We start from the raw sequence: 27217 nt of genomic DNA on the forward strand, positions 1-27217 counted from the left end.
GTATCTTTGAGATACAGCAAAGGCATTTCCTAACAGGAAATGAGTAGCTATAAGTGCTTACTTTTCAAAAACAAAGCAATCCAAAATAAACTGCTCAATGATGTACTTCAAGGTCTTAGGAAAAACAAAACAAACCAATTATCAGTAGACAAAAGTAAATCAGGGTAGAAATTTAGGAAAAACAGAGAATATAAAGAATCAATGAAGCTGGCTCTATGAAAAAACAAATGAGATTGACAAACTCTTAACCCAACAACCTAAACAAAAAGAAACACGCAACAACTTAATGAATAGCTAAAAAAAAAAAAAAAAAAAGGATATTGCAACAAATACCAAAGAAATCGAGAAGTAGCTTTGAAAACTTATATTAGCCCAAACTAAACAATCTAAATGGATAAATTCCTACACAAATGCCCTACTAAAGTTAAATAAAAATGATAAACCCAGACAATGTGACTGAAGCAGTAACAGTCTCATAACAAAGGCCCTTGCCCTAAACAGTCACTGTCAAACTCTACCAAAGCTTTAGAGAAGAGCCAACATCAGCCTTCCTCAAACTAGAACTTGGGAGGCAGGAAGATCTCTGAAAGTTCAAGGCCAGTGTGGTCTACGTGGTGATCTCTAGTATAGGCAGGTCACAGACCCTGTCTCAAAATCAAAGTCTCAGTAAAATACTTGCAGATTGAATTAAAGAATACATTAAATTATATACCACAAGTAAATCAGTTTCATTCCAGGGACAAAAAGATTGCCCAACATACATAAATCAGTAAGTGTAACAGTGTACATAAAAAGACTTAAGGACAAAAGTCATGTTACCATTTCATTTAATGCAGAAAAGGTCTTTGACAAAACCCAACATCCCTTCAGGATATGAGCACTGAAGAACCTAAAAGCAGAACTTAACATAATAAAGTTGCATGTGACCAAAAGTCAATATTACAGCAAATTGGGAAGACTAAAAGAATTTTTTTCTCAAATCTGGAGCCTGTTATGGGTGTCTACTTTCTCCACTTATAACTAACATAGTGTCCAAGTACTGAGAGAAAAAATAATAGACAAATATAAAATAAGTCAACTCCCTACTTGCAGACATGACACTATATTTAAGAGCATAAAGACTTAACAGAACTTTTAACATTTAAATACACTTTCAGCAACAGTAGCTGGGAACAGAATCAATGTAAAAATTCCATGGTTTCTTATTCACAATAATAAAATTTCTGAAAAAAAAAAATTAAAAAAAACCTATTCATGATAGCTTAAAAAAAAAAAAGACCTAGAAATAAACACAAGCAAATAGGTAGACAGCTTCTACAGTGACAATTTTTAAACACTAAGACAGAAACTGCAGGTACTTAGATGAAATGAGTGTCTCCCATGCTCAGGTACTAAATTACATATGAAATTCATACTATGAAAATGGATACATTATTGAAAATGAGCGATAGATTTAATGTAATCAGCATCAAGATTCTGGCGACAAAAAACAAAAAAACAAATAACAAAAATTCAAAAAGTAATACAAAGACCTTAAATAAAACTAAAGTAATCCGAATCAAAGAGTGTAATACTGGAATATGCTAGGATTACAAAGTAAAATGGCAGATTATTAGCTGTCTCTGTCACCCAGCGAAAGAATCTATTCCAATAAGAGAACAAGCTAAAGAAAAAGGATTAAGCTAAAGTAAGGTTTTTCTCAACAAAGCAACAATCAAGCCAGGGACAGAGAGAGGCTTCAGTTAAAAGGTACTCTCCCGGCACACACAGTGGCAATGTGAAAATACAGAACTGGGGATGACTGTCTAGTCTGTGGGGATGTAACCAGAGCCTGGACACACTATGAGGAAAACTGCTGAAATAAAGCAGGTTCTGAAGATAGAGGCAGGTGTGGTGTGGGAGCTGAGAGGTTCTCCATGGAGGCCATGGAGATAAATGATGGAAAAGGCAAAACGGTCCTCACTGCCTGGATGAATGAGTTACAAAGGAATAAGAAAGCACCCTTGGGAATCTGGTACAGTCTCTTGATGGCTGGGAAGATTTCCCAGTGACAAAAGTCATATAGGCAAGCACTTGGAAAGCACAATTCTAAAGACACCAGGGACAAGATTGTAATTGCTGGCAGGGTGACCTTAGAAATTCTAGAAGTTGTCTTCCTACATGAGATACTGACTTATCTTGAACACTTCAAAAATAATCCTGCAAAAGACAGTCAAAGGAGAGGTAGAAACCACATCAATGCCAAGTGAAGTGAGAGGGAATGGGATAGACTATTTCATTTTATTTAAAAATTTTTTAAATTTATATTTCTATACTTTAATTGTTCAGTTGGTGTTTGAAATTAAATCTTGCTCAAATAAGCTTTTATGGATGCCCTTTCTAATTTTTTCCACGTGTGTGATGTATGTATGTGTGGTATATACTTGTATTCGTGTATGTAGGAGGATGAATGTACACACACAGAAGCCTGAGAAAGATGTCACGTTTCCTGATCCATCAAAACTTACCTTTGAAACAGAATCTCTCACTAAATTTCATCTAGGTTGGTAGGTGAGAAAGCTCCAAGGACCTGTCTGTCTCCTCCCTCCAATGCTGAAATGACAGGCATAACAATCATGCCTGCTAGGGATTTGAACTCAGGTTCTCATTTTACCCTCTAAGCCATCTCCTCAGCCCAAATGTCCCTTTCTTTCTCTGCACATAGCATAAATATTTTCTCATACCTCTAACCCATAAACCTTTCTTCTGCATATCCTACTTCTTTTCCCTATCCCATTCCCTCTCACTTCACTACTTTAAACTACACTTTCCCTCAATCAGTATTCTGGTACTGCTAACCTCTCAAACAGGCAACACAACTGTCTTCTACTTCAAGTTAACACTGGGACTGCTGTCAAATTATTGTTATCTGTTACTACAGTCAGCTTCTCCATTGTAAACTGCCTCAGCGGGTTACTCAGTCTAGGGGTTGTAACCCGCCTGGCAGTTCAGTAATTCCAGGGTCCCGGAGAGGCGCTATCTGGAAGATATGGGTGGAGAGAGAGGAAGAAGGCCATGCTAGGTTTGTCAGAGCCTCCGTTTATTAAAGTCAGGTTACAGCTTATATAGGATGAGGAGTTTGGCTTGGGATGGGGATAGGGGCATGGAATCTTGCTGCGTGGTCCACGGTCAAGTAGGCCAGGAGGTTACGTTAGGTCAGGTCACACAGGCCAGGAGTTCACAGGTTGACACACCTAGTTCTCTAGATAGTTTGGAATGTGGGGCGGATTCCGCTAACAGCTCTCTATTAACAGATAATTGGGTGTGGGGTAGGCTCTATCAATAGAACAGTTCTCAATACAATTGGGGGTGTGGGGTTCTCTGCAGACTCCCCAGGGCGATGGTTCCTGTAATAATTTTTGGGGGGGAAACGGCTCCTGACACTCCATTAAATAAAAGCAGTGACCATAAATCTAAGTGAAGACAACTCACCAAGAAGATTCACATAAAATAAAAAGGGAAAAAAATTAAGGCTGTAGAGCCATCCCGAGAGAAGCACAAAATGTAAGAAACACTAACACAACATGAAACAAGCCACTACAAAATGGAAACCAAAGACAACGAGATATTTGAAATACCAGGGGAAAAAAATATTTCAAATTTCTACTTTCAGAAGGCAATCAATGACCTCTTGCCGGATTCAAGGATATGAATAAAGAGTAAGAAATCACTTTAGAACCTAGACAACAAAGTTTGCAAAGCCGATGAATCAGCCAGTAATATGGAGGAGAAAAAATATGAAAGGAAATGTTCAGAAAAGAAATGAAGACTCTGGAAAAGAACCACAGAAATGCTGCAAATGAAAATATTAATGGATCAAAAAAGCAAAAGCACAGCGGAAAAAGTATTATCAACAGCCTAATCCCGCATCCAGGAGACAACATCAGCCAGGGTCCCACCTGGCTTAATTCACCTATGCTTGGAGGAAAGAATGAGGATTAAGAAATGGCATTAAAGATTTAAATTAAAAATACCAAAGAAAAGACAGAGATACAGGATAGAGTTGGAAGGGCACTCCAGTGAATACTGAATCTGCTCACATTTATTGCTCATAGGCTTCATATACCCCGATCCAGGAAAGGGAAGACAAAGGATTTCTTTACCACAATATAAGGAACAAAGTAATCACCTTCTCAATACCCAAAGCATCAAGTAACCACACCCTAGAGCAAAACATCCTGTTAGTAGTCACACCTTGGGTCAAACCTCCTGTCAATAACCTTGAAGGAACAGGAACAGGACTGAACTCTCTGATCTTTAGTCAAGATGGAAGGAATTCACCCACAATCAACAAACAAAACCAGATAAAACAAAGCTCAAAGATGAGTCAAGGTTAGGACGGTATTTTCAGTCACTTATAAAAAAAAAATAATAGTACTAAAAAGAATGACTTCAACTTTCAAGAACCCTGGGATAATGCTGAAGGGATAACCTAAGGATCTGTGAAGTAAAAGGAACTAAGGTAATCTAAAGATAAAGACAGTGTAGTCAATGACATTGTAGCAAAAAATCTGGACAAAGTCTAGAGAAAAATAGGGACATCTAAATACAACAGGTAGCTTGAAAATAATTACAAATGAACCTCTAAACAACACAGCAGTTACAATGTCAAATATACAAAGAAAATAATAATAAAAGCTGTAAGAGAAATGGCAACTCACAGGAAAACACATCATGATAGCATTAAGTTTTTATCAGCAACCTTAAAAGCCAAGAAACTATGGAATGGTATATGTCAAGACCTAAAAGCAAACTCTGCCAACTAAGATTGCTATGCCCAGCTGCTATCTGTCAAAATTGATGAAAAATAAAAATATTTTCAAGACAAACACAAACTAAAGCAATTCACAGCAAGCAAGCTGCCTTTAAGAAAACACAGGAATAACATACAGAGAAAAAGAAAAAAATTACATGCATAAAAGCACAAAAAAGAATATATTGCATAAGGAGAAAAAGATAAACAAAGGAGAGCCATATGATGCTCAACACAATAAAACAGATCAACTGTGATCTTTTGATTGGATCATTTGAGGTGGGAAAATTCACCCTAAGTCTGGGTCACACCTTCTGATGGCAGTCCGCTGAAAAAGACATGAAGAAGTTTTTTGCTTGCTTACTTTTACTCTGTTGCTGCTGCTGCTGCTGACAATGATGATGAATTCCTTCACTGGTATTAGAATACACTTCCCTGGGACTCCAACAGAGACCTAAGCCCAGTGAGATATCCAGCATCATGAACTGAAGAACAAAACTACCATATTCTTGATCTTTCCATCGGGAGGACCAGCCAGACCACAGCCTATGTAAGTCACTTTAATAAATCCTCTTTTAAGTTCTGTTCCTCTAAAGAATCCTGACTAATACAGAATTCTTCATAGTTTTATAGGTGTGCTTTTTCAATGGCTTTACAGATATTTCTCTAAGTATTAATTGAAAACAGACCAAACAACCCTTATCGAAGGTGTTAACAGCAAGATTCTAAAACAAGGCATCCCTGATTAATTATATGAAGAAATATATAAGAATCCAGGTGTGGTGGTGCAAACCTTTAAATACTAGCACTGGGAGGCAGACAGGTGGATAGGTCTACAGAGTTCCAGTATGACCAGGGCTACACACACACACACACACAAAACCCTGTCTCAAAAAAAAGCCTGTATTTTCAGAACAGAAAGCCTACTACCTTCATTGAAGATTAGAAAAAAGATATTTCAAAAATTAAAATGCTCCCTATTATTTCCCCTCTTACCAATATATAATTTCTTACCTTTCAGGTGTCAAACTTTATCTTGCCTCTTTGCAACTTTCATAACATAATGCTTTCTCCATAATCACCTGTCTATTATGACCTGGAAAATTCAACCACCATCTAATTACTTTTTCATTCTTTTCTGATTTAATTTTTCAATCATCTGATTTATAATAAATTTTTGAGCCACATAAAGCCAGGACTTATTGATCACTATTAAATTCTACCCTAATTCCATTTATTAAAACAATATTCAGATCGGGGGGGGGGGGGGATTTTCATTAAAATCCAAGGAATTTAAATCTAGTCTGTTGCAGCCTAACCCAACAAAAAAGAAATGTATGCTCAAAACTACCTAAGGGACCAATCTTAGTGGGACATCTGCTCTAAAAGTTATGTATCTTCTAACCCCTTCACACTTTTAAATTCCTAAGGAGCTGAGAGAGTGTTGCTTGTAGGAGTTATTCCTTTAATAATTACTATACTGAATATTAAAACTGAAAAAAAATTGAAAACTTCAAACAAAAGATAAAGATGAGGTGAGTAGCACTGCTTTAACTTTTCACAAACTCTCATGTCTGACTGGCTTAACCAAAAGTAGACGTCTTGGCTGCTGCTGTATCCAATCGGTGGCAGTGAGTCATCCTTGCTCAATTACATAAAGAAAATCTGCATCCATTAGTAAACAGAAAACGGCAGCATTTAAGAGTCTTTTTCAGGTAACTGTGAATTTTCTCCTGACTACACCAGGCTTGACAAGTAATATTTTTAAATTGATACAGTAATCTCTCTAGTTGCAATGGAACCGTATCAATGAATTTTTCATGCTTCATTAACATCCACTGGCTAGGGTCTTGAAGTATAATCAGTAATAGAGCACTTTGGAATACACAAAAACCTGAGTTTGATATCTAGCCTTGGAAAGAATATATACAAATATACATTTTTGAATGGATGCTTTACCTGTGTACGACTTAATAACACCATGCATAATAATCTGGAAAATACTAGTTTACTAAATTATATAAATCTTCCAATTATTGATACTTTTCATTATATGCAATACCATCCCCCAAAATATCCATCACATTTGTTCATGCTAATGACCAGAAAGTCTAAATACTGTAAAGTTAAGTGTAGGTGGCCAATACTAATCTTTCCGATTATAATTTCTGTTTTAAAGTTCTAATTTTCATGATAGTAAAAAACATTGATAGGTACATTTCTTGAAGTGACAAAATTTTCTTCTTTTTCCCTTTCCAATGGAATGTTTGAGTCTGAGTAAATACAATTTGTCAGTTACTCTTTCAAGTAAAAATGTATTATTTATTTTCTTGGGTCTTAGTTTAGGCGAGCAACTAACAAGACACATCTGTGAAGTACTTAAGCATTATCTTCCATAAACCCAAGAGCTAAATGTAATCAAAGTAATTTCTACTTGTCTTTTCTTCTTTGTGTTGGAATGGAACATAGGACCTTACATATGCCACCATGTGGTGGTTTGAATGAGAATGGCCTCCATATATTTGAAAGGTTAGTCACCAGAGAGTGAACTGTTTTAGAAAGATTAGGAGGTGTAGCCTTGTTAGAAGAGGTATGTCACTGGAGGTGTGCTCTGAGATTACAAAGAACCACATCAAACCCAGCTTTCTCTCTCTGCCTGCTGCCTGTGGATCAGGATGTAAGGTTCTCAGTTACTGCTCCAGTCTGCTTCCTCCCATGATGGTCATGGACTCAACTCACCTTCTAAAACTGTAAGCAAGCCCCCAATTAAATGCTTTCTCTTATAAGAGTTGCCTTGGTTATGGTATCTCTTCACAGCTGTAGTAGACCAGTAACTAAGACACATCATCTTGACACCTAAGAAGATACACAGTAAGCACAACTTTTGTACCACCAGTACAAATTTCAACAAAGTACAAGATGCATATAACATTTATTATGTGAAAATCTTACCCCAGGGTTATGGGTCCATGAAGTATGCTTTCAAAACCACTGCTTTCAATGGACAAACAAGTTCCTTAAACAATACATGGGTACAAAGTAACCTTAAATCCATTAACAGATAAATTCTAAATTAGCCTCTGAGAATTACTCAGGTAGCTATAATTATTATTTTAATATTTTATTATTTATTTATGTGCATGTGTCTTTCCTCATGTGTGTATATGCATGTGTTTGAATGCCCACAGAGGCCAGAAGTGGATGTCAGATCACCTGGAACTGGAGTTCCATGAAGTTGTAAACTGCTCAGTGTGGGTGCTAAGAACAGAACTCAGGTTTTCTCAAGAGCTTTAAGTGGAATTAACTGCTGAACTATCTCTACAGCCCTTTGGTAGCTATTTGTTCCTAAAGAAGAACTAAAACAATGAATCTCACAGTATACAGTGAAAAATTAACTTTAGTTAAAGAAAGGTTTGACCCTTACTAATCTTGAAGATAAATTCTAAGCCCTTGGAATGACCTGCTTTAAACAAACAAACAAACAAACAAACACTATTCTTGATAGACTGAACAGTAAGATTATGTTCATAACTTTAGGCCACACAGCATCTGATTTACCTATGAAGAAGATGAAGACTAAGATCAGCCACATAGGTGGCTGACTCTACCTGTGATTGATCACTCAATAAATTCATTGCACACCAAAGCTCAGGTGGGTATTACTGGTTAGTAAACCTCCTAAGTTCAGGCTTACATCACTACTGGGAGAAGTGAGCACCCACTGACCACATATCTGTGTGTGTGTGTGTGTGTATGTGTGTGTGTGTGTATGTATGTATGTATATATATTAATAATAATGAATAAAATTTGAAAATTGCTGGGTGGTGGTGGCTCACACTTTTAATCCTAGCACTCAGGCAGCAGAGGCAAGTGGATCTCTGTTCAAGGCCAGTCTGGTCTACACAGTAAAGGATAGCCAAGACTGTTACACAGAGAAATGCTGTCTCCAAAATAAAAAAACCAAACCCCACCCAAATAAAAGAACAATTGCTACTTTGTGCCTGAAGTTTCCAAGACCCAGGCCTGTGTACCTTTATATATTGGTGGGTTAAACCTGTATTCCTATGATGCAGTAAACCATATTATTAAACTGTTTTTGCTGAGACTTCTAAGTCCAATCAAATTACTAAGTGGTCTTAGGCACTTCTAAAACAATGTTGGCCACAAACTCCTCAGTATATAAAAGAAAATTAATCACCTACAGGCTTGTATACATGAGACATACAATTTTGCTCAGAGTCTAAAACTAGTGTATCTGTATGTATCCATAAATACACACATCCATATACATATTCACATAAAAACAAAGATATGGACTGTGTGGTCAAGCAGAACGTTTTAGAGAAAGGTTTCTCTAGCTCTGTAGGGATATTTTGTTTGTATTTTAATAAGAAAAGCTTGCCTGAAGATCAGAGTACAGAGCTAAGTCACTAGAGGCCAGGGAGTGATGGATGGCACCTTTAATCCCAGCACCTTGGAGCCGGGCAGTGGTGGCACACACCTTTATTCCCAGTGCTAAGGAGGTGGAGACTGGAGTGATATGGCTGGGCAGAAAGAGGAATATAGTCTGAGGTTTGGTGGAGACAGTTGCAGTAGTGGCTGGCTGCTCTGCTTCTCTGATCTTTAGCATTAACCCCTGTATCTGAGTTTTTATTATTAATACCAATTAGAATGTGCTACAAAACTCAATAATACTGAAATTTTAGATTGTTCCCTGCCCCACTGCCACTCATGTATAAGGAAAAGGGACCAGAAAAAAAAAAAACAAAAAACAAAAAAAAAAACAAACCTGCCCTGAAACCTGAGCCAGTGAAAGATACATTTTATCTCTGAACCCAGAACCAAAGAAAAACACTCTGATTCTGAAACAGACCCAAAGAAATACACTTTGTCCCTAAGACCAGAGCTAATTAAATACACTTCAGCCCTGAAAATATAACAAAAAAAGCTAGTGCCAGTGAAAGAAATGCAGCTTAACCCTTAAATCAGAGTCAACTCAGCACCTGATCAACTAAACTAACCAATCCCTGAGCAGAAAGAAAAACTTGTCCCTGGGAAAACTGTCCCCTTCCCCAAGAAGCCCTATATAAGCCCCTCTGCCTGTTCAGTTGTGGCTATTCTTTCCCTCCCTGGCAGAGGCAGCCATTCTCCTGGACTCCTCCTTCCCAAATAAATCTCTTTCTCAAAAAGAGTCTTGGGTGAAGATCTTCATTTGCCAGTGCAGAATAGAAGAACCTTGCTGAGAGCTCCCTAAGAGGTAGTGAGCAAGGCTCAACAAAAAAGTAACAGTTTTTCCTAAGAGATGGAGGAGATTGCTACATTTCTGCAGGAGCTTCCCCTTAAGAAAAGTGTAGGAGACAGAAGTAGTAACATCTTTGTGCAGAAGAAGTGGATAGCTCTGCTAGGACCTGCTAGGACTTTCTCTTAGAAGAAGCAGAGCTCAACTGTAGTGGCTCTCTAGGAGAGGGATTGCTATATCCTGTGTGAAGACCACCACCCACCACACCCCAGCTCCAGGTAGCTGGCTTCTGGATCAGTCAGGACACCTTTCCCTCCACAGCTGAGCTATTGCAGCTCCAGCTTCTAGAGCTCTATCCCTTGGGCTCTATCCCTTCACAGCTGTCCTACTGTGGCTCTAAGTAAAGCCTGGCTTCTGGATAAGTCAGGATATCAATGCTGCTCCAGAGATGTAACACTCACACTCGCTTACATCGTGTGTGTTGTGTGTGTGCGCAGGTGTACTGATCTGTGTAGGCATGTGTGGAGGCCAGAGGTTGACATTGTGATGTATTTCTTAATCCCTTCTCCACATTTTTTTTAAAAAAAAGATTTTTATTTGCATTTGGGTACGTGTGTATGCCGTGTTTAGGGGTTTGTGTGACTGTGGAGGCTACAAGATCCCCTGGAGAAGAACTCCCTCGTTCTCCCTCAAGACACCCTGAATCATGTCTATTGGTATCGCCAACTGTCCCTAGTATTAGTATCCAACTATGCTTTCATGTACCAACAAATGTAATCTTCCTTTCTGGAGCTTTCTGTGATCATTTCAACAAGCACATTCATCCAAGCTGACTTGTATTAATACCAGGTGAATTCCGACAGTATACACAAAAGGATTTCCTACTTGGGGTATTTTCTATCTGATGCCTTTTCACTAAATACGGGAGACTGTGTAGAAACCAACCAGGTCACTGAGGCAATTGCTATAAGTAATTTACAATGAAAGCCCACCTTATTGTCTGACAATCAGTTCTAATTAAGCCCCAAGTCTTAGGTGATACTTTCCACCTTTAATTTTGTCAGATCTTCCAAATTATGTAACAGATTCTTCCCCTCTGGATAGCAATCTACAATGTATATTTGTGGGATTGCTGTAGTTGTTCTAATATGAAATTTTAGTTGTCACTCTTTAAGATCATTATTATTTTTATTTATGTGTATGTGTGTGTATGTATGTACCATGTGTAAGGGCGCCAATGGAGGCCAGAAGATGGTGTCAGATCCTTTGGAGTTAGAATTATGAGTGGCTGTGAGCTGCCAGATGTAGATACTAGGAACCAAACTCTGGTCCTCTGGAAGAGCAGCAACTGCTCTTAATCACTAAGCTAATACTCTAGACAACCCTTCTACCTTACTTTATGAGACAAGGTTTATTATTAAACCTAGCTCAGTATTTTGGCTGGACTAGCTGGTAGGAAAGCCCCAGAGAATTGCCTGTCTAGCACTGGGTTCTAGACACATACCACCACATCTACCTAGGTTTTATGTGAATGTTAGGGATCAAACTCTTGTGTATGTAGTAAACACTTTACCTACTAAGACATTTCCCCATCCTCAGACGATTTTTTTTTTTATTAAAAGGAAATGTCTCATTCACTGCAAAATTTGAGCAGCATTTCTGGCCTCTACATAATAAATAGCACTAGCACCTCTTCTTCTCCCCATTTTTAACAATAAAAAAAAAAATGCCCACAGATATTGCCAAAAATGAGCAAGGAGGGAAAAAGTGTTCTTAGTGTAAACTGTCTATAATATTTGTCTTCATCTTTTTTTTAAAAAGATTTATCTATCTATTTTTTTGTGTATGAGTGCTCTAGCTGCATGTACGCCTGTAGGCCAGAAGAGAGCATCAGATCCCACTAAAGATGGTTGTGAGTCACCATGTGGTTACTATGAAATGAACTCAGGACCTCTGGAAGAACAGCTGTTGTTCTTAAACACCGAGCCACCTCTCCAGTCCCTTGACTTCAGCTTTTTAACAAAAAGGTAAAGTGGGGCTAAGTAGCTCAGAGGTTATGAGTACTTGCTACTCTTGCAGAAGACCCAGGTTTGGTTCCCAGCACTTACATGGTGACTCACAACTGTTTGTAAGTATACTTCCAGGAGATCTAACATCCTCTGCATGTACCAGGCACATACACATAATAGAAAAAGCACAAAAAGGAGTTACATAATAAAGCTGTATTAGTGAAAAAAAAAATGACATTATGTAGTTAGCTTGAATCTCTAAGGATAAAGAGAATTATATATGGTAAGAGTATAGGTTAATAAAAATACTATAAACCTTGCTTTATTTTTTAACTGGTATTCACTATAGAAAGAATAATTAAAACTGCCATTAGGTTATTATGCTAATGAATGTAATGTATATAATAGTACAAAGAAGAGGAGAGGAAATGGAGTTAGCTATACTGAGGCATTAACAGGATTCATATGAAGTACACTGCAATAAACACGATACACGTTGTGTGGAACAAAAAGTTGGAAAAATAGAATTTTTGAAAAGAAATCAAAAATGATAAAATAGAAAGAGAGAAAACATACATGTATTAAAAATAAAAGGATTAAAGCTAGAGAAATAGTTCATTGGTTAAGAAGTCATATTTCTCTTGCAGAGGAACCAAATTTGGTTCCCAGTACACACACAGGTAGCTCACAACCACCCATAATGCCAGCTTCATGGGAGGTGGCACCCTCTAATGGACTCCTTGAACACATCAGCACTCACACATATATCCACACAGAAACAAACACATATATACATATAATTAAAAAATAAAACTAATGTTTTAAAATAAATATATGGATTAAACACTCCACTAAAATGAGTTTAGTCAAATCAGGGTCAAAGTGATGGCTCAGTGGGTAAAAGTACTGTGACCCAAAGTTGATGGCCTGAGTTCCACCTCTAGATCTCAGAATGATAGATGAAATTGCCAATTTAATGGTTACAGGCAGATGCCAATCTCATCATCTATGAAAAAAGTGTAAGCAAGAAATTAGAAACAATAATGAAGAGTTGAACTTCACTAACTTGACCTAAAAGAATCTAACAACAGCAAAATGCGAACACATTCTTGTTAAGCCACATTCTCCAAATCACATCATGAAATAGGTTCAAACTTAAAAGTAGTGATACAAAGAACTTTCTCCAATCATAATGTGAGTAAATTAGAAATCAACAACAAAAGAATATTTGAAATTCCAAAATCACTGGAAATTAAATCAGTTCTAAAAGAAAACCCATGGGTCAAAGATGATATCACAAAGGAACTCAGAACATACTTTAAATTGAATTAAAATAAGATATAGCACGAACTTAGGATATAATCAACAACATTTATAGAAGGCTACTTATAGCTGTAAACATCAAAACTAAAACTGAAATTTTTCAAGCCAACTTTTACCTGAAGAATTAGAGAAACAAAAGCAAGGTAAACCCAAAGCAAGCAGAAGGAATAGCATTAACAAGAATCAAACTGAAAAGATGAGCAAAATTAATAAATCTTTAAAGAAAGAAAACACAAATTACCCAATTCAGCAACGGAAGGAAGGGCATCACTATCCAACTTTAAGAGACCCTAAAATGGTTATAAAGAAATATATGAACCGGTATCAACACATACAATCAACTATGATAAAAATGGACAAACTCCTAGACAAAACTCCTAGATAAAACTGGCTCAAGAGAAAACAGAAAATATGACTAAACCCATACCATTTGAAATGGAATTAGTACTTCAAATTCTCCTACAAAGAAAAATCCTGAGCTCCATTCACTATACCAAATATCAAATTAATAAAAATTCAAGTTTTCATAAACTCATGAAGATAATTCAACGGGTGGACTATTACTCAGATTTATTCTGAAGAAAGCAATACCTCCATATGAAAAAGTGCCATGGCTTTTAGACATAAAGCAAAGAAAACTAGCCTACAATTTACAACCCCAGAGATCCTAGACAACAAAGAGAACCCTAAGAGAGACAGACATACACGGATCTAATCTACATGGGAAGCAGAAAAAGACAAAATCTCCTGAGTAAATTGAGAGCATGGGGACCATGGCAGAAGATAGAAGGGGAGGGGAGAGGAAGGGAGGAGAGCGGATAAAAATGTAGAGCTCAATAAAAGCAATTAAAAAAAAAAAAGTCCCAGCAAGCCAAATCTAGAACTACACAGCAGGGCTTATACAAGTCATCTAGTAGTCTGCAAACATAAACTTATCACATGGTCTAACAATTTTATTTCTAGAACTACTTCCAGAAAAAAATTAAAACACATCTTTACAAAGACATATTTTAATATTCACAGCAATATTACTCACATTTTCCAAAACTGGGAAACCATTCAAGTGTTCATCAACTGGACTGTATATGGTACACACACACACACACACACACACACACACACACAAATGCTTACTATTCAGCAGTGAAGAAATAGTATGTTCAAGCATAACTGAACCTTAAAAATATTTATACAAAACAAGCCACACACACTTTTGCCAGCAAACATAAATCATTTACTTACAATTTTTATTTGACAATGGAAAATGTTTTCATTAATCAGAGAAGTAGTAATTTTAAAGTTATACTACAATACACTGCAAAATTAAGCATTAAACTAAATTCTGGCTAAGCATGGTAGTAAATGCCTATAATCTCTGCACTTCTAACAGCTAAGGAAGGAGAATTTTAAGTTTAAGGTCAGCCTAGGCTATACAATGAAGATCCCATCTTGAACAAACAAAACCAATCCAAATAATGTGCATTGTTACCTGATTTGTGTCCAACCTGAGTATTACAATCTTAGTTAACAGGCATAGTACATCCAGATACTAATATGGAACAATATGTAAGAAAGGGGGAAAATTTCAAAACAAACAAAACAGGAGATAAACATCTACCCAAATTTCAGTTAATATTAAGAGTACATTTTGGGGGCTGGAGAGATGGCTCAGAGATTAAGAGCACTGACTGTTCTTCCAGAGGTCGAGTTCAATTCCCAGCAACCACATGGTGGCTTACAACCATCTGTAATGAGATCTGGTGCCCTCTTCTGATCTGTAGGCACACATGCAGACAGAACACTGTATACATAATAAATAAATAAATCTTTTTTTTAAAAAAGTACATTTTGGAAAAAAATGGAATATTAATTCCCTTAAGCCAAAATAAAGAAAAGAGGGCTGAGCTTATAATGCCCAAGATCCTGGGTTCAATCCCTACAACAAGGGAGAGAGGGTGAAAGAATTGCAAACTATAAAAGTAATACCAGTAAACAAAATTCTATTAAAATTTCAAGAAGTCCTTCCAACTTCACCCTTGGGTGCAACTAGCCACTTCTTGAATGTCTCCAATTGATAGCTAATATAACTGTCCTTATCTAATTTCATTTTATCTCATAGTAGAAGCAGATACCTTACTTTATAAACAGATGTATCCCCAGTGTCAAGGATCAGCAGATTGTAAACATGAATTTTTTTAATCCAACAATCAGGGTGTTTATTACACCTACTTCTATTAAACGTATTACAAAGAAAACAATATACAAGAACTGGAAGCCAAATAAGTTCTTAAACAAAAAGAGCACAAGCTGAGGCCAACACTTAGCAAAATTTTGATCCTTAGAAAACTCCAAGTTAATGAATGATCACCTGGGAGACTAAGGAAGCTGGAATCTACTTGGACTAACAAAGTTCAGGATCTGAACCCATTGTTTCTAAAGCTGTTCTGGCAACAGGTGGGAAATAAGAGGAGTGTTCATAACACAAAACAATTGGGCTAAATTTTCTATGGCTATATCTCAAACACACACACACACACACACACACACACACACACACACACACCCCTCAAACACACCCACCACCACCACCATCACCCCCACGACCAACAACAAATGCATGAAGAGGTAGTAAATATCAGTTAACTGGGACCCACTTACTAAGAACAAAACAGCCTTTAAAATAGGAAGGAAGATTTAGACTCTAGAGCAAGACCCAAGGTGATCTAACTGGACTTCGAGCACACATACATCAAGAATTTGTTTGTTTTTTTTTTTGTTTTTCTGAGACAGGGTTTCTCTGTGGTTTTGGAGCCTATCCTGGAACTAGCTCTTGTAGACCAGGCTGGTCTCGAACTCACAGAGATCCGCCTGCCTCTGCCTCCCGAGTGCTGGGATTAAAAGCGTGCACCACCACCGCCCAGCAAGAATTTGTATTCCGCTATAAAACAGTGGCCTTAAGTAGTAAAGAGCTTGAGGCAAATAGGAAAATCATTTCCACAGAAGTTTAAAACAATGTTCTGAATTATGATGGGCATTCAGTAGTAATTCCCATCTTGGACACTGGAACTATTTGCATAAAATGAAAGTCTAGTAAAGAAAACTATTCTAGCTTCAATCAAGATCATGTTAGTATAAAGCCTAAATTAAACAAATCCCAAGAGAATACAGTTACCACTTGGCAATCTCTCCTCTTTGGTCTGTGATAAGCAGCCTCTTGTGGCTCTTACCTCTGGTAGTTTCTCAGAATTCCTTTCCTCCACCAATCCTAGGTTTTCCATTACATTCTTCTTGATCACGAGCCCTTCTCATTTCCTAAATAAATTCATTTACTACCTAAAACACTCTTCTATAAAATCACTTTCATATTTAGCAGCTTACTCAAGGACACTTCAATGTTTAGAAGTTCCACTAAAACTTCAATATTTCCAAAGTCAAATTTATCTTACTGGCTAAGTTAAATAGATTTATCTTCCTAGTAATTCCTCTACTTTACTGATCCAAAATATTATCAATTTTCCAGAATTCATTCAAAACACAAATCTTGTACTGTCTGCATTGATATTTCAAAATCAAGTTCCAACTCCTTAGAACGCAGGCCTTTCATGACTGGACGCTCTCCAGCATAGACTTCACACTCCATGAGCCCAATGCTCCGTATATTCCCACATTTTGGCTGGGAGGACTAGGGAGGTGTTGTTGAGACCACATCTTGCCATATAGTACTGGGTTGGGCAGAAACTCAGTGTTGCTCAGATTACCCTTGAATTTGCAGCAATTCCCTTGTCTCAACCTCCCTCAAATGCTGAGATTACAGGCAGAGGCAACTATGCTTGGCCACATTTCCTGTCAACATTTCTTCAAACACATTCTTGTATGTTTTAGTCTGGTTATAGAATCTGATGCAAAATAAAATCAGTCAATCAAAGGAATAATAAGTTGTACTAAATCTGGAGTAAAATGTAGTTGACTGAAATTATCAAATAGGAAAATGCTGGAGAGATTTGAGCTTGCTTAAAAACTCAAATCCATAATCAAAAGTTTGGGGCTTGCTATTAAAATGTTTAGAAGTCTTAAGGATGGAAAAATTGTATCAATAACACAATCTTGTGTGAAACCAAAATTCTTTTTTTATTCCTAAGTTCTCATTTTACTCAAATAGTTATAATAACCAAGATGAAACAATTAATATTTGATCAAGTTTAAGAAGTTACCAATAAACAAATTGAGACCAGAAGAGAACTTCATCGGTCTAGTAAAAGATATCTACAAAAACTCACAGCAGAAATCATATTTAATAGTGAATGACAGGAGATTATGAAGATGACAAGGATGTTTAACCCAGACACAGTGACTCATATCTGTAATTACAGTAACTGGGAAGCTGAGGCAGGAGCACGGCCATGAGTCTGAGCTAGCCTAGGCTACACACAGTGAGTGTCAGGACAGTGTAAGCTACCACTGAGATCCTGCTACCACGTATACCCAAAAGACTGTCTATCTCACCACTTCCATTTAATATTGTACTAGAAATATTGTACAGGAGGTTCCACTTGGTGAAAGCAAGCTAGAAGAAATAGAAAGCATTCAAACCAGAAAGAAAAGGTAAAATTACATCCAGTAAGAAAATACATCTCTACACAGAAAAAAAAAAAAAACCCTACCAGGAATTCACTAAAAACCTATTCATACTAATAAATGAGTTCAATGGAAATGCAGAGTACAAGAGCAATTTAAAAAATGGTTGTAACCAGGAAGTGGTGCACACCATTAATCCCCGCACTTGGGAGGCAGAGCAGGTGGATCTCTGTGAATTCAAGGGTTACAGAGAGAGAGAGAGAGAGAGAGAGAGAGAGAGAGAGAGAGAGAGAGAGAGAGAGAGAGAGAAAGTCCTTCTATACACACTCTGAAAATTAAGGAAATCTCCAATAAATAACATAAAAACAGTAAATTGAACAAATGAAGTCTAAAACTTACAATCTACACAGTAACACTGAATGAAACTTAAAAACCTTAATAAACGGCAAACAACTCAGTCTCAGATTGAAGACTTACTAATAAGATTCAGTATTTCTCAAATTGACTTATACATTAAATACAATAGCTATGAGATTACTCCAACTTTCTTTTCTGACAGATTCAGAGCTGTTGCTACAACTAAAATAGAAATACAAATGTCCCATAACAACAAACTTGAAAAACAAGAACAAAGTTAGGACTCATTCTCCATCTTCAAACTATAGAAATCAAGCCTTTTAGTACTGGTACACAGATACACAGAGATCAGTGGAAGAGAACAAATAAAGTCTCATACTTGTCAAATTTGTGATAAGTATGTTATGATAATTCAATAGCACAGGAACAAGTAAATATGCATAAAAATGAAATTTTACTCCTACCACATTGTATATACAAATCTAAATGTATTAAATCTTTTTGTTACTCCCTTAAAGACTACTGTTAAGGCAAACTTGGTGGCTTGAATTGATAGAAATTTGGGTTAGAGAAATGGCTCAGCGCTTAAGAACATGTACTGCTCTGGCAGAGGAACGAAGTTTGGATCTTGGTACCCGTGCTGGACAGCTCACAATCACTGATAACTATAGCTAAAGAGGGACCTGAAGCCTGATCTTTTCAAGCATCTTCACTCATGTGTACACACGCCCACTTTCTCTCTTTAAAAAATTAAAAATAAATCAGCCAGGCGGAGGTGGTGCATGCCTTTTATTCATCCCATCACTTCGGAAGCAGAGGCAGGCGGATCTCTGTGAGTTCAAGACCAGCCTGGTTTTTTTTTTTTACAAAGAGCTCCAGGACAGCCAAGAATGTTACAAAGAGAAACTCTACCCCCCCCCCAAAAAAAACAAAATAAATAATTCTTAAAATAAAAACCAACATTTTTTTCTTACCAGTCATGGAGGTTGGCAGTCTCAAATTGACAAGCCCTGAATATATTAGGGAAAAATTCTTATCTTCTCCAGTGTGATGACTCTGGGCATTCCTTGCATTAGAACTGGTTAGCTTTGCTTCCATCTTCATGGGCCATTCTCACCTACAGTCTGACCTGCCTCAAGGCCACAAGTAATTTACTAACAAGAGGAATAGTGAACACAGGAAGGGCAGGTTGCTCTATTTCCACAGACTCCTTCCAACTACAAGGTGGTTTACTGGTTGTTGTGTGTTAAGACTCTGAAGGCACTGTGACTGATGGGATATCTCAGTATTGGGGAATATTATTTTCAGGTGTGCTACTTTTGTTTATACTACATTTGATTAACTGTGAAGCTGTGATTCTATGCCTGTCTAAAACACCTGATGATCCTAATAAAGAGCTGAATGGCCAATAGTGAAGCAGGAGCAATGATAGGCAGGGCTAACAGGCAGAGAATATAAAAGAAACGAGGAGGAGAACAGGAGCAAGGAGAGACCAAGGCCAGAACATTAGGGGCCAGTCACAGAGCATGAGTGAAAGTAAGATGCACAGAAACAGAGAAAGATAAAAGTAGTCAGGATAATGTAAGTTAAGAAAAGTGAGCAAGAAACAAACCAAACTAAGCTCAGGCAATCATAACAAGAATAAACGTCCATGTGTGATTTATTTGGGAACTGGGTGGTGGGTCCATCCTCCCTCCCCCAAAAGCCAAAAGAGTAAGACATCATAACATCTCAGTTCTCTCCAAAGCAGATCTCAGGACTGTTTCCTCATTTTCATATGAACATGGAGAAATCCCTCAGTTTGGATGTTTATCGCCCACAGGCACGTTGACTTGGGAACCACCAATGTGAATGGAAATCTCCTCACCCCACAGCAGCCAGCAGCAACTCCAGCTACACAGAGAAGGATACCAGCTAAACTAAATGAGGCCTTGTCACTGATGTACCACTGGAGCTGTAAAAACTGTTCTTCCTGTTGTGGAATATTATTATAAGATGTGTTACATTTGTTATGGTGTGGAACATATATATGTTTAATGGTGCAAAGATGTGTTGCATTCTTTTATGTTGCATGTGTTTAACTCTGTGAAGCTGTTATACTTTGCCTGTCTAAAATATCTGATGGTCTAATAAAGAGCTGAACAGCCAATAGCAAGGCAGGAGAAAAAATAGGTGGGGCTGGCAGGCAGAGAGAAATCTGGGAGGAGAGAGGAAGGAGCAAGAGAACAAGGAGAGGAGGACATCAGAGGCTAGTTACCCAATTTCACACAAGCCACAGAGAAAGAAGAAAAGGTATACAGATAAATATAAGAGCTCAGAAGCAAAAGATAGATGGGATAAGTTAAGAAAAGCTGGCTAGAAACAAGCAAGCCAAGCTAAGGCCGAGCATTTATACGTAATAATAGGTCTCTCCATGTGTGATTTATTTGACAGCTGTGTGAAAGGACCACAAAAGACCAAAGAGCAAAGTGTAAAATAATCAACAACATCATCCTCCAGATCTACAAGATTACAATTATTATAGATTCTGGAAAGAACCCTCTAATTTGTTCTTTTACCTTATTTCTTTATATTACTTTTAGTACTTTAATTAAAAAAATCCTTTTCTGTTTTATTATGTATTGCTACTTTTTTATTGTTGCTGTTGTTTTAAGAGTCCTAGATATTAAACTCAGAGCTTTGGGCATGTAGGTTGCTCTATCATTGCTGTTCTCTCTCTAACCTACCTCTTAGAATAATATTTTATTTATGCTTTAATAAATAAAGCTTGCCTGAAAATCAAAGGGTAAAACTAAGCCACTAGAGGTCAGGCAGTGGTGTCACCTTTAATACCAGAACGGGGGGGGGGGGGGGGGGGGGAGATCTCTGTGAGTTGAGAGCATCCTGGGCTACACACAATCACTGCAGGTTGTACCTCACACCTTTAATCCCAGAATCCCAGTAATAGGGAGTCACACGCCTTTAATCCAGCAACAAAAGGGAATTTAAAACTGGAAAAGACAGAAGCTCAGGGCTCAGTCTGCTGAAGTTGCCCAGCCTTGGCAGAGGTTAAGACTGTTCTAGTGGCTTGGCTGTTTTGCTTTTCTGATCTCCACTTTGAACCCCAATATCTGTCTCTGTGTTTTTATTATTTGTGCTACGACCTCTTCTCCCTTTGAGCTAATTTTTACTTACTTTTTAAACTTTGTAATCAAATTTTTCTTGCGCTTTGTCTTTTCCTTTATCTTTTTTCTCCTCTTTTTCACTCTTTTATTACCTTTACCTTCATAGTTTTAATTTCATAATTTACTAGACATTGCTCTTTCTTTTTCTATAGTTAACAGTGATATGGCAGTCTTTTAAGATTTACTAGACATTGCTATATTTGGCTTGCTTGGGTATTGCTGTTGTTACCAACACTGGCTTTCTCCTCTGAATAGTACTGGGAATTAAGTCCACAAGGTTACTTACTCACTAAGAAGATCACATAGAAACCAGAGAGATAGCTATCCCAATTATATAATATCTCTATTGTAGCAGAGAAACAATATGAAAAAAGCAAAATGATCTTACAAAACTGCACACATCTTCCATAACCAAATACAAAAATATGGAAATAGTTGGAAAGCTAGATTTTAAAAATACTAAAAAATTAAATTTTAAGATGACAAGGACCTCAAAGAGGTTTCAAATAAACAAATGAATAGCAAAGTCAATTTAAGACTTGGACAAGAAAGTCAACAACCTGGATAATTCAGCAAAGACATACATAATGTGGAAGGGGGCTCCTGGTAAGGAAAAGCTCAAAAAATCAAATAAAATACTCAATGGAAAGCATCACCAAGAGACTAGAATAGGTAGGAGGAAGAAAAGCAAGGATTGAAGATATAGTTGAGAATATATTCAGACAGTAACAAAGGGGGTAATGTATCATTATCACAACTTTTAAGATCTCCGGGATACAATTAAGAATCAAGAATACATGTTTTTGGTGTAAAAGAGGAAGTTATAAAGATGACACGGTGTGATGGCACATGCCTATATTCCCAGGAGGATGACCATAGTTGAGTTCTAGGCCAGCCTGAGTTACACAGCAAGATCTTATCACCAAATGAAGGAAGGGAAGAGAAGGGGAGAAATTAAAGCAGAAAACTCCCCTAAATCTTAGGAAAGGGACAGATATCCAAATACAGAACACAATAAGATTCCCTATAGAAGTGACCAGAAATCCTCTCCATAGCATCATACAGTTATAATGCCCAGAGTACAAAACAAATACTGAAAGTTTCAAGGCAAAAGTTACGTTCTCATTACAATGAATCTATCAAAACAAAAAGCTCAACAGAAACCCTAAAGGTTAGGAGAGCATGTACTAATATATTTCACACCTTTAAAGTAACTGAAACAAAAATTTTTGTATCTAGCAAAATTATCTTTGAAAATTGGAGGAGACTTTGATGGTGGTGATGTATGCCTTTAATCCAGCACTTGGGAGGCAGAGGCAGGCGGATCTCTTGAGTTCAAGCCAAGCATGGTCTACAGAGCGAGTTCCAGAAACCAGGACTACATAGAGAAACAGTCTCAAAAAAGAAAAAAAAAAGTACTGAAGGAGAAATAAAAAACGCCCACAATAAACATAAGCGGAAGCAAGTCATGAGTATCAAAAGAGCAATGTATACTTCCAAAAATACTACACGGAGAGGAAGACAGACAAACACAGTCATGAGCTCAAAGGAGAGAGAAAATTTCACTAGGAGATCAAATAAACAAATGAGAATTAGTAAAGAATCAAACTCAATATTTCAGGAAACCTAAGGTGAATAAGGAGAAATTTTGTACATGCCTTCAATAACCCTAAAGGCAAGGTTTTATCTTTCAATTGAAACATACAAACTGGATGTTTGGCTTAGAAAACAAGAGCCAACTATGTGCAAGAAAATTACCTCACCAGCACATTCATCTCAAGCAAATAGCAGGAGTAGGTTATACTTTTAGATTAATAAGCAGACTTTAAACCAAAATTAGAAGCAAGAAAATCACTGAATATTAACAGGCAGTAATTGTCAAGCTATGACTGTAAATACATATGTACTCAACTTTATCGAACAAGCACTACTTGTCTACATATTACAAGACATGACTATACTCCTCTCAGATGACAGATTATCTAGATTAAAAAAATTCAACAAGGAAACTTTGAATTAAACTATACCATAGATCAAATGGATTTAATAACATCTACAGAATATCTCATCCAAGAGTTGCAGAATACATGCTGGTCTTGGCTACCAAGATATTTTCTCCAAAACATTGTATTTTAGAACATAAAACAAGTATTAATGAATACAAAAATATTGAAATAGCTTCTTTTATCTTTCCAAATCAAATCCAAGTGAAATTACAGAAAATATACAGAGACTGAAACCATAAATTTTTGAAGAAATTGAGAGAAATTAAAATTTCCTAAACCAAATAAAAATGAAAACATTGCTAAAGTGGATGAAATACAGCAAAAGTGGCTTTAAGGGAGAAATTTATAGCCATGGGTGTGCATTTTTGTAGTTTTTCTCCAACTCATCTAAATAAGCAGTTATAAACTAGTTTCATACTAGTCCTTTTTTATAACCTGAGTATTCATTGTTCTCATTGGTAGCTACCAATTTACCAACATTTATAAATAGATTTTTACCTAACAATCTGAACGTCTGGCATCCTAAAGGAAAATGGAACTCCAGAAATACTAGATAGACCTTACACAACAACAGAGGCTTGGGGCTCAGCGCACTAACATGGCTGATACTAAGGTCAAGATCGCCACCACTGCACATCATCTATACATTGAAGCCAGTGTCAGTTGCCATTTAGCTTCTGAAATGGGGAATCTAACAAAGACCAACCACCTTTCTTAATAGAACATAAAGAAAGCCTATGATTTAAAGTTTAACTATACATATGAACAGTTTTTTATCAGCTAAAGAGATAAAAAGTGATACTTAAAGAGGTAAAATCCTGCCATTGTTACAGATGAAAGAAGGGTGCTGGATATCCTGGAACTAGGGCTAAAGACAGTTGTGAGCCACAATATGGGTTCCAGGAATCAAACCTGTGGGTGCTTGGAATTGAACCTAGGTCCTCTAGAAGAGCAGCCAATGCTCTCTTACCACTGAGCAATCTCTCTAGCCAAGTGCTTTTCCTACACATGAGAAAGGTTAAACTGTCTGCATTCCATTTTGTTTCTATCAACACTGCTAATGGTTTGTAATAACGAGACATAAACTGATTTCTAAGAAGAACAATTCCCTTTAAATTAGGCAAAATAAACTCAGTTGGTAAAGTCTTTCAAATAACCCTAAAGGCAAGGTTATTAGATGAGACAATTAGTCAGTATTACAGTAAGTCTTCACCAGCAATGCCATCATCTCTAAGTTTACAGGTGACATTTTAAAGATCACTATCACCACCGAGTATTAAAGGATATCACATCAAACTCGATCAGTATTACAAATGCTTCAATATTGTAGTTCCTAGATACTCAAATGCAAAGATGCAAATGCATTGTTTTTCTTTACTAAGATGTTCTAAAAAGTCTACCAGATTCCTAATGCACACAAAGGGCCAAATCACAAGATAATCTTTTCAAAAGTGAAGGGTTAGAATCAAATATGTAGGCATGAAGTGCTACTACAATAATAAAATTAGTGGAAAATCTCAATCTTGTTTCATGGATTTAACTATATAAGAATTACATGTCGTAGGCTTTAACTCTGCTTATTGTTACCAGGATTTTTTTTCTGACAGAACTTTGTGCAATGAAAGAGTTTGTTGTATTTAACACAGTAACCAGAGCTGTTTGTGGCCGGTGAACACTTTTGAAAAGTGACTAGCACAACTAAGAAACTGGTTCTTTTTTTTAATTTAATTAAAGACTATATGTGGCTAATGGCAACATGCTGGACAATAAAGTTATCCACATAATTTGAAATATAAACTATCAACTAAAGTTTTTCCAAGAATCATACCTTAATGTTAATATTAGTTAAAACTATGCTGATACCAAATGATACAGAAAGCCAGCCATCAGTCTAAAGAGAATATACCATTTTTTTAAGTAAAAAATGTTATTAGCTGGATTCAGAACTTAAACTTTTACTGGCAGAAAATACATATACATATGAAGTTTTTCCCTATCGTTTTTAGTAAGCCTGTGCTCACTTTCGGAATGGTTTCCCAATGCATGCAAGTAACTTTCCCTTCAAATCTGTTCAGTATCTCCTATTCAGGAAACAATAGTAAAATAAGTACTCAGCGTTAATAGGTTCCCACGATCCCGAAATTTCACACGTTAATTTCCTTTTTCCTTCAAAAAATATAAACATTGGGGAGAATCTACATCTCCTGAAGCAAATTATAAAGTTTTACAATCCACCTTCTCACGTTTTTAAAGGTAACAACATTCAGACACAGTTGCGATTTCATTGGTAGATACTAAGTTATTCTTCCAGGCCCACAGAATGAGTCTTTGCAGCATTTCAGGTGTTCTTTGACAAGCTCTTCCTAAGTCAAGAAAACTAACCAAGATGGTGCAGAAAATGTCAAGAGAAAACAAGTCCGGGGATTTGCACGGTACAAGTCTCTAGCAGAATCAATCAAGAACGGTAGGTTTGCTTTCTTCCGCCACCACCTCTCCGCGAGACAACGCGTTGGTCCGGGAACCACCCAACGAAGCCACCCGAGAGCAAGGTCGTGACCCCAGGTCACGGCCACCAGCACCGCTGCCGCTTTACCGCTTTGCCCAGCAAAGCCACCTGTTAGGCCCGAGCCTCACCTGGCAGGAAAGAGGAGGCGCCTACCCGGCAGCGCGCCGGACGCGAGGGCGGCGAGCGCGGAACCCGCCCCTGTGGTGGCGGCCGCGATCCCCCGGCGGCACGTGGGTTTCTCAGAGCCCGAGCTGCACTGACAGGCGGACGGTCCCAGGCTGCAGCCTCGCGCAGTCCCCGACCCGGGACACCCTCTTCTCTCGCAGCCACCGCGCTGAGCGGGCACCCGGGCGGCCCACGCCGCTGGTCCGCCCTCCTCCGGGTTCCCGGTGGCGCGATTGCGCTCCGCCGTCCCTCACCTACCTGGTCGCGGAGTTTGAGAAACGCCATGGCGGTCGCCGCCGCTTGGCCACTGCCTGGGGCCGGCGGGTAGGTAGGTGGCCGGCTTCGCTGAGAAGAGCGCGGGCAGGGGGCGGCGCCGCCTCCCCGGCCGCCCGCCGCCGTGAAGAGCCCCGCCGGTCCCGCCTCCTCCACCGAGGACTCCCGCCCTCTTTCTTCTTTCCTTTCTCTCTCTCTCTCTCGGCCGCCTCCACACGCAGCCGCTGCCTTCGCCGTCGCCTCACACCCCCTCCCCGAAATACCCCGGCAACCCCCGCCGCCGCGCCGCTCCAGCCCGCGGCAGCGGCGGCATCCAAACTCCACTCCACAATATTACCACCACCGCCCGCCGCGATTGGCGGCCGCGCGGGGGAGAGGCCAGAGTAAGCCGAGCGCCTATTGGCTACGCCGCCGCGCTCGCTCGCGTCCAGGCCCCGCCTCCCCGGTGAGGGAGGGGCGGGGCACAGGAAGCGGCGACGCGCCGAGCGGGCGGGCCTGGTGGCGGGGGTCTGGGCGCGCGCCCCGGGCGCGGTGGGCGGAGCCGGGGCGGGAGATGGGGGAGGAACCGAAGCCCGGTTTGGAGTAACGGCCCGGGTTGGCACGTGGAGGTTACGTGCAGAGGTTCGGCTCAACCAGGTGTGAATGAAGCAGCCGGAACGGGTGCAAGGGGAGGGCACGGGGCTGGCGCTGATTCCATGAGAGTAGCGAGGGTACCCGGGGAACCGGACGCGCACGTGGAGCGAGAATAAAAATGCCTCCGAGGTTTTGGGGACGAAGTGATCACTGGGGACTGCTGGCATGCGGGAC

General features: G+C 38.5%; 1 protein-coding gene across 1 annotated transcript in view; it reads right to left on the bottom strand.

The window, feature by feature from the left end:
• Ankrd28 (ankyrin repeat domain 28) overlaps positions 1–26734 on the bottom strand; it is a 139380-nt gene extending 112646 nt beyond the window's left edge. Inside the window, exon 1 of the mRNA XM_075988794.1 lies at positions 26396–26734. Within this exon, the coding sequence (XP_075844909.1) occupies positions 26396–26422 (27 nt within the window). The 5' untranslated portion in view covers positions 26423–26734. The remainder of the gene's footprint in view (positions 1–26395) is intronic.
• Between the last annotated feature and the right edge of the window lie 483 nt (positions 26735–27217).

This window comes from Microtus pennsylvanicus, chromosome 10 (genome assembly GCF_037038515.1).
Source record: "Microtus pennsylvanicus isolate mMicPen1 chromosome 10, mMicPen1.hap1, whole genome shotgun sequence".
Taxonomy (NCBI): domain Eukaryota; kingdom Metazoa; phylum Chordata; class Mammalia; order Rodentia; family Cricetidae; genus Microtus; species Microtus pennsylvanicus.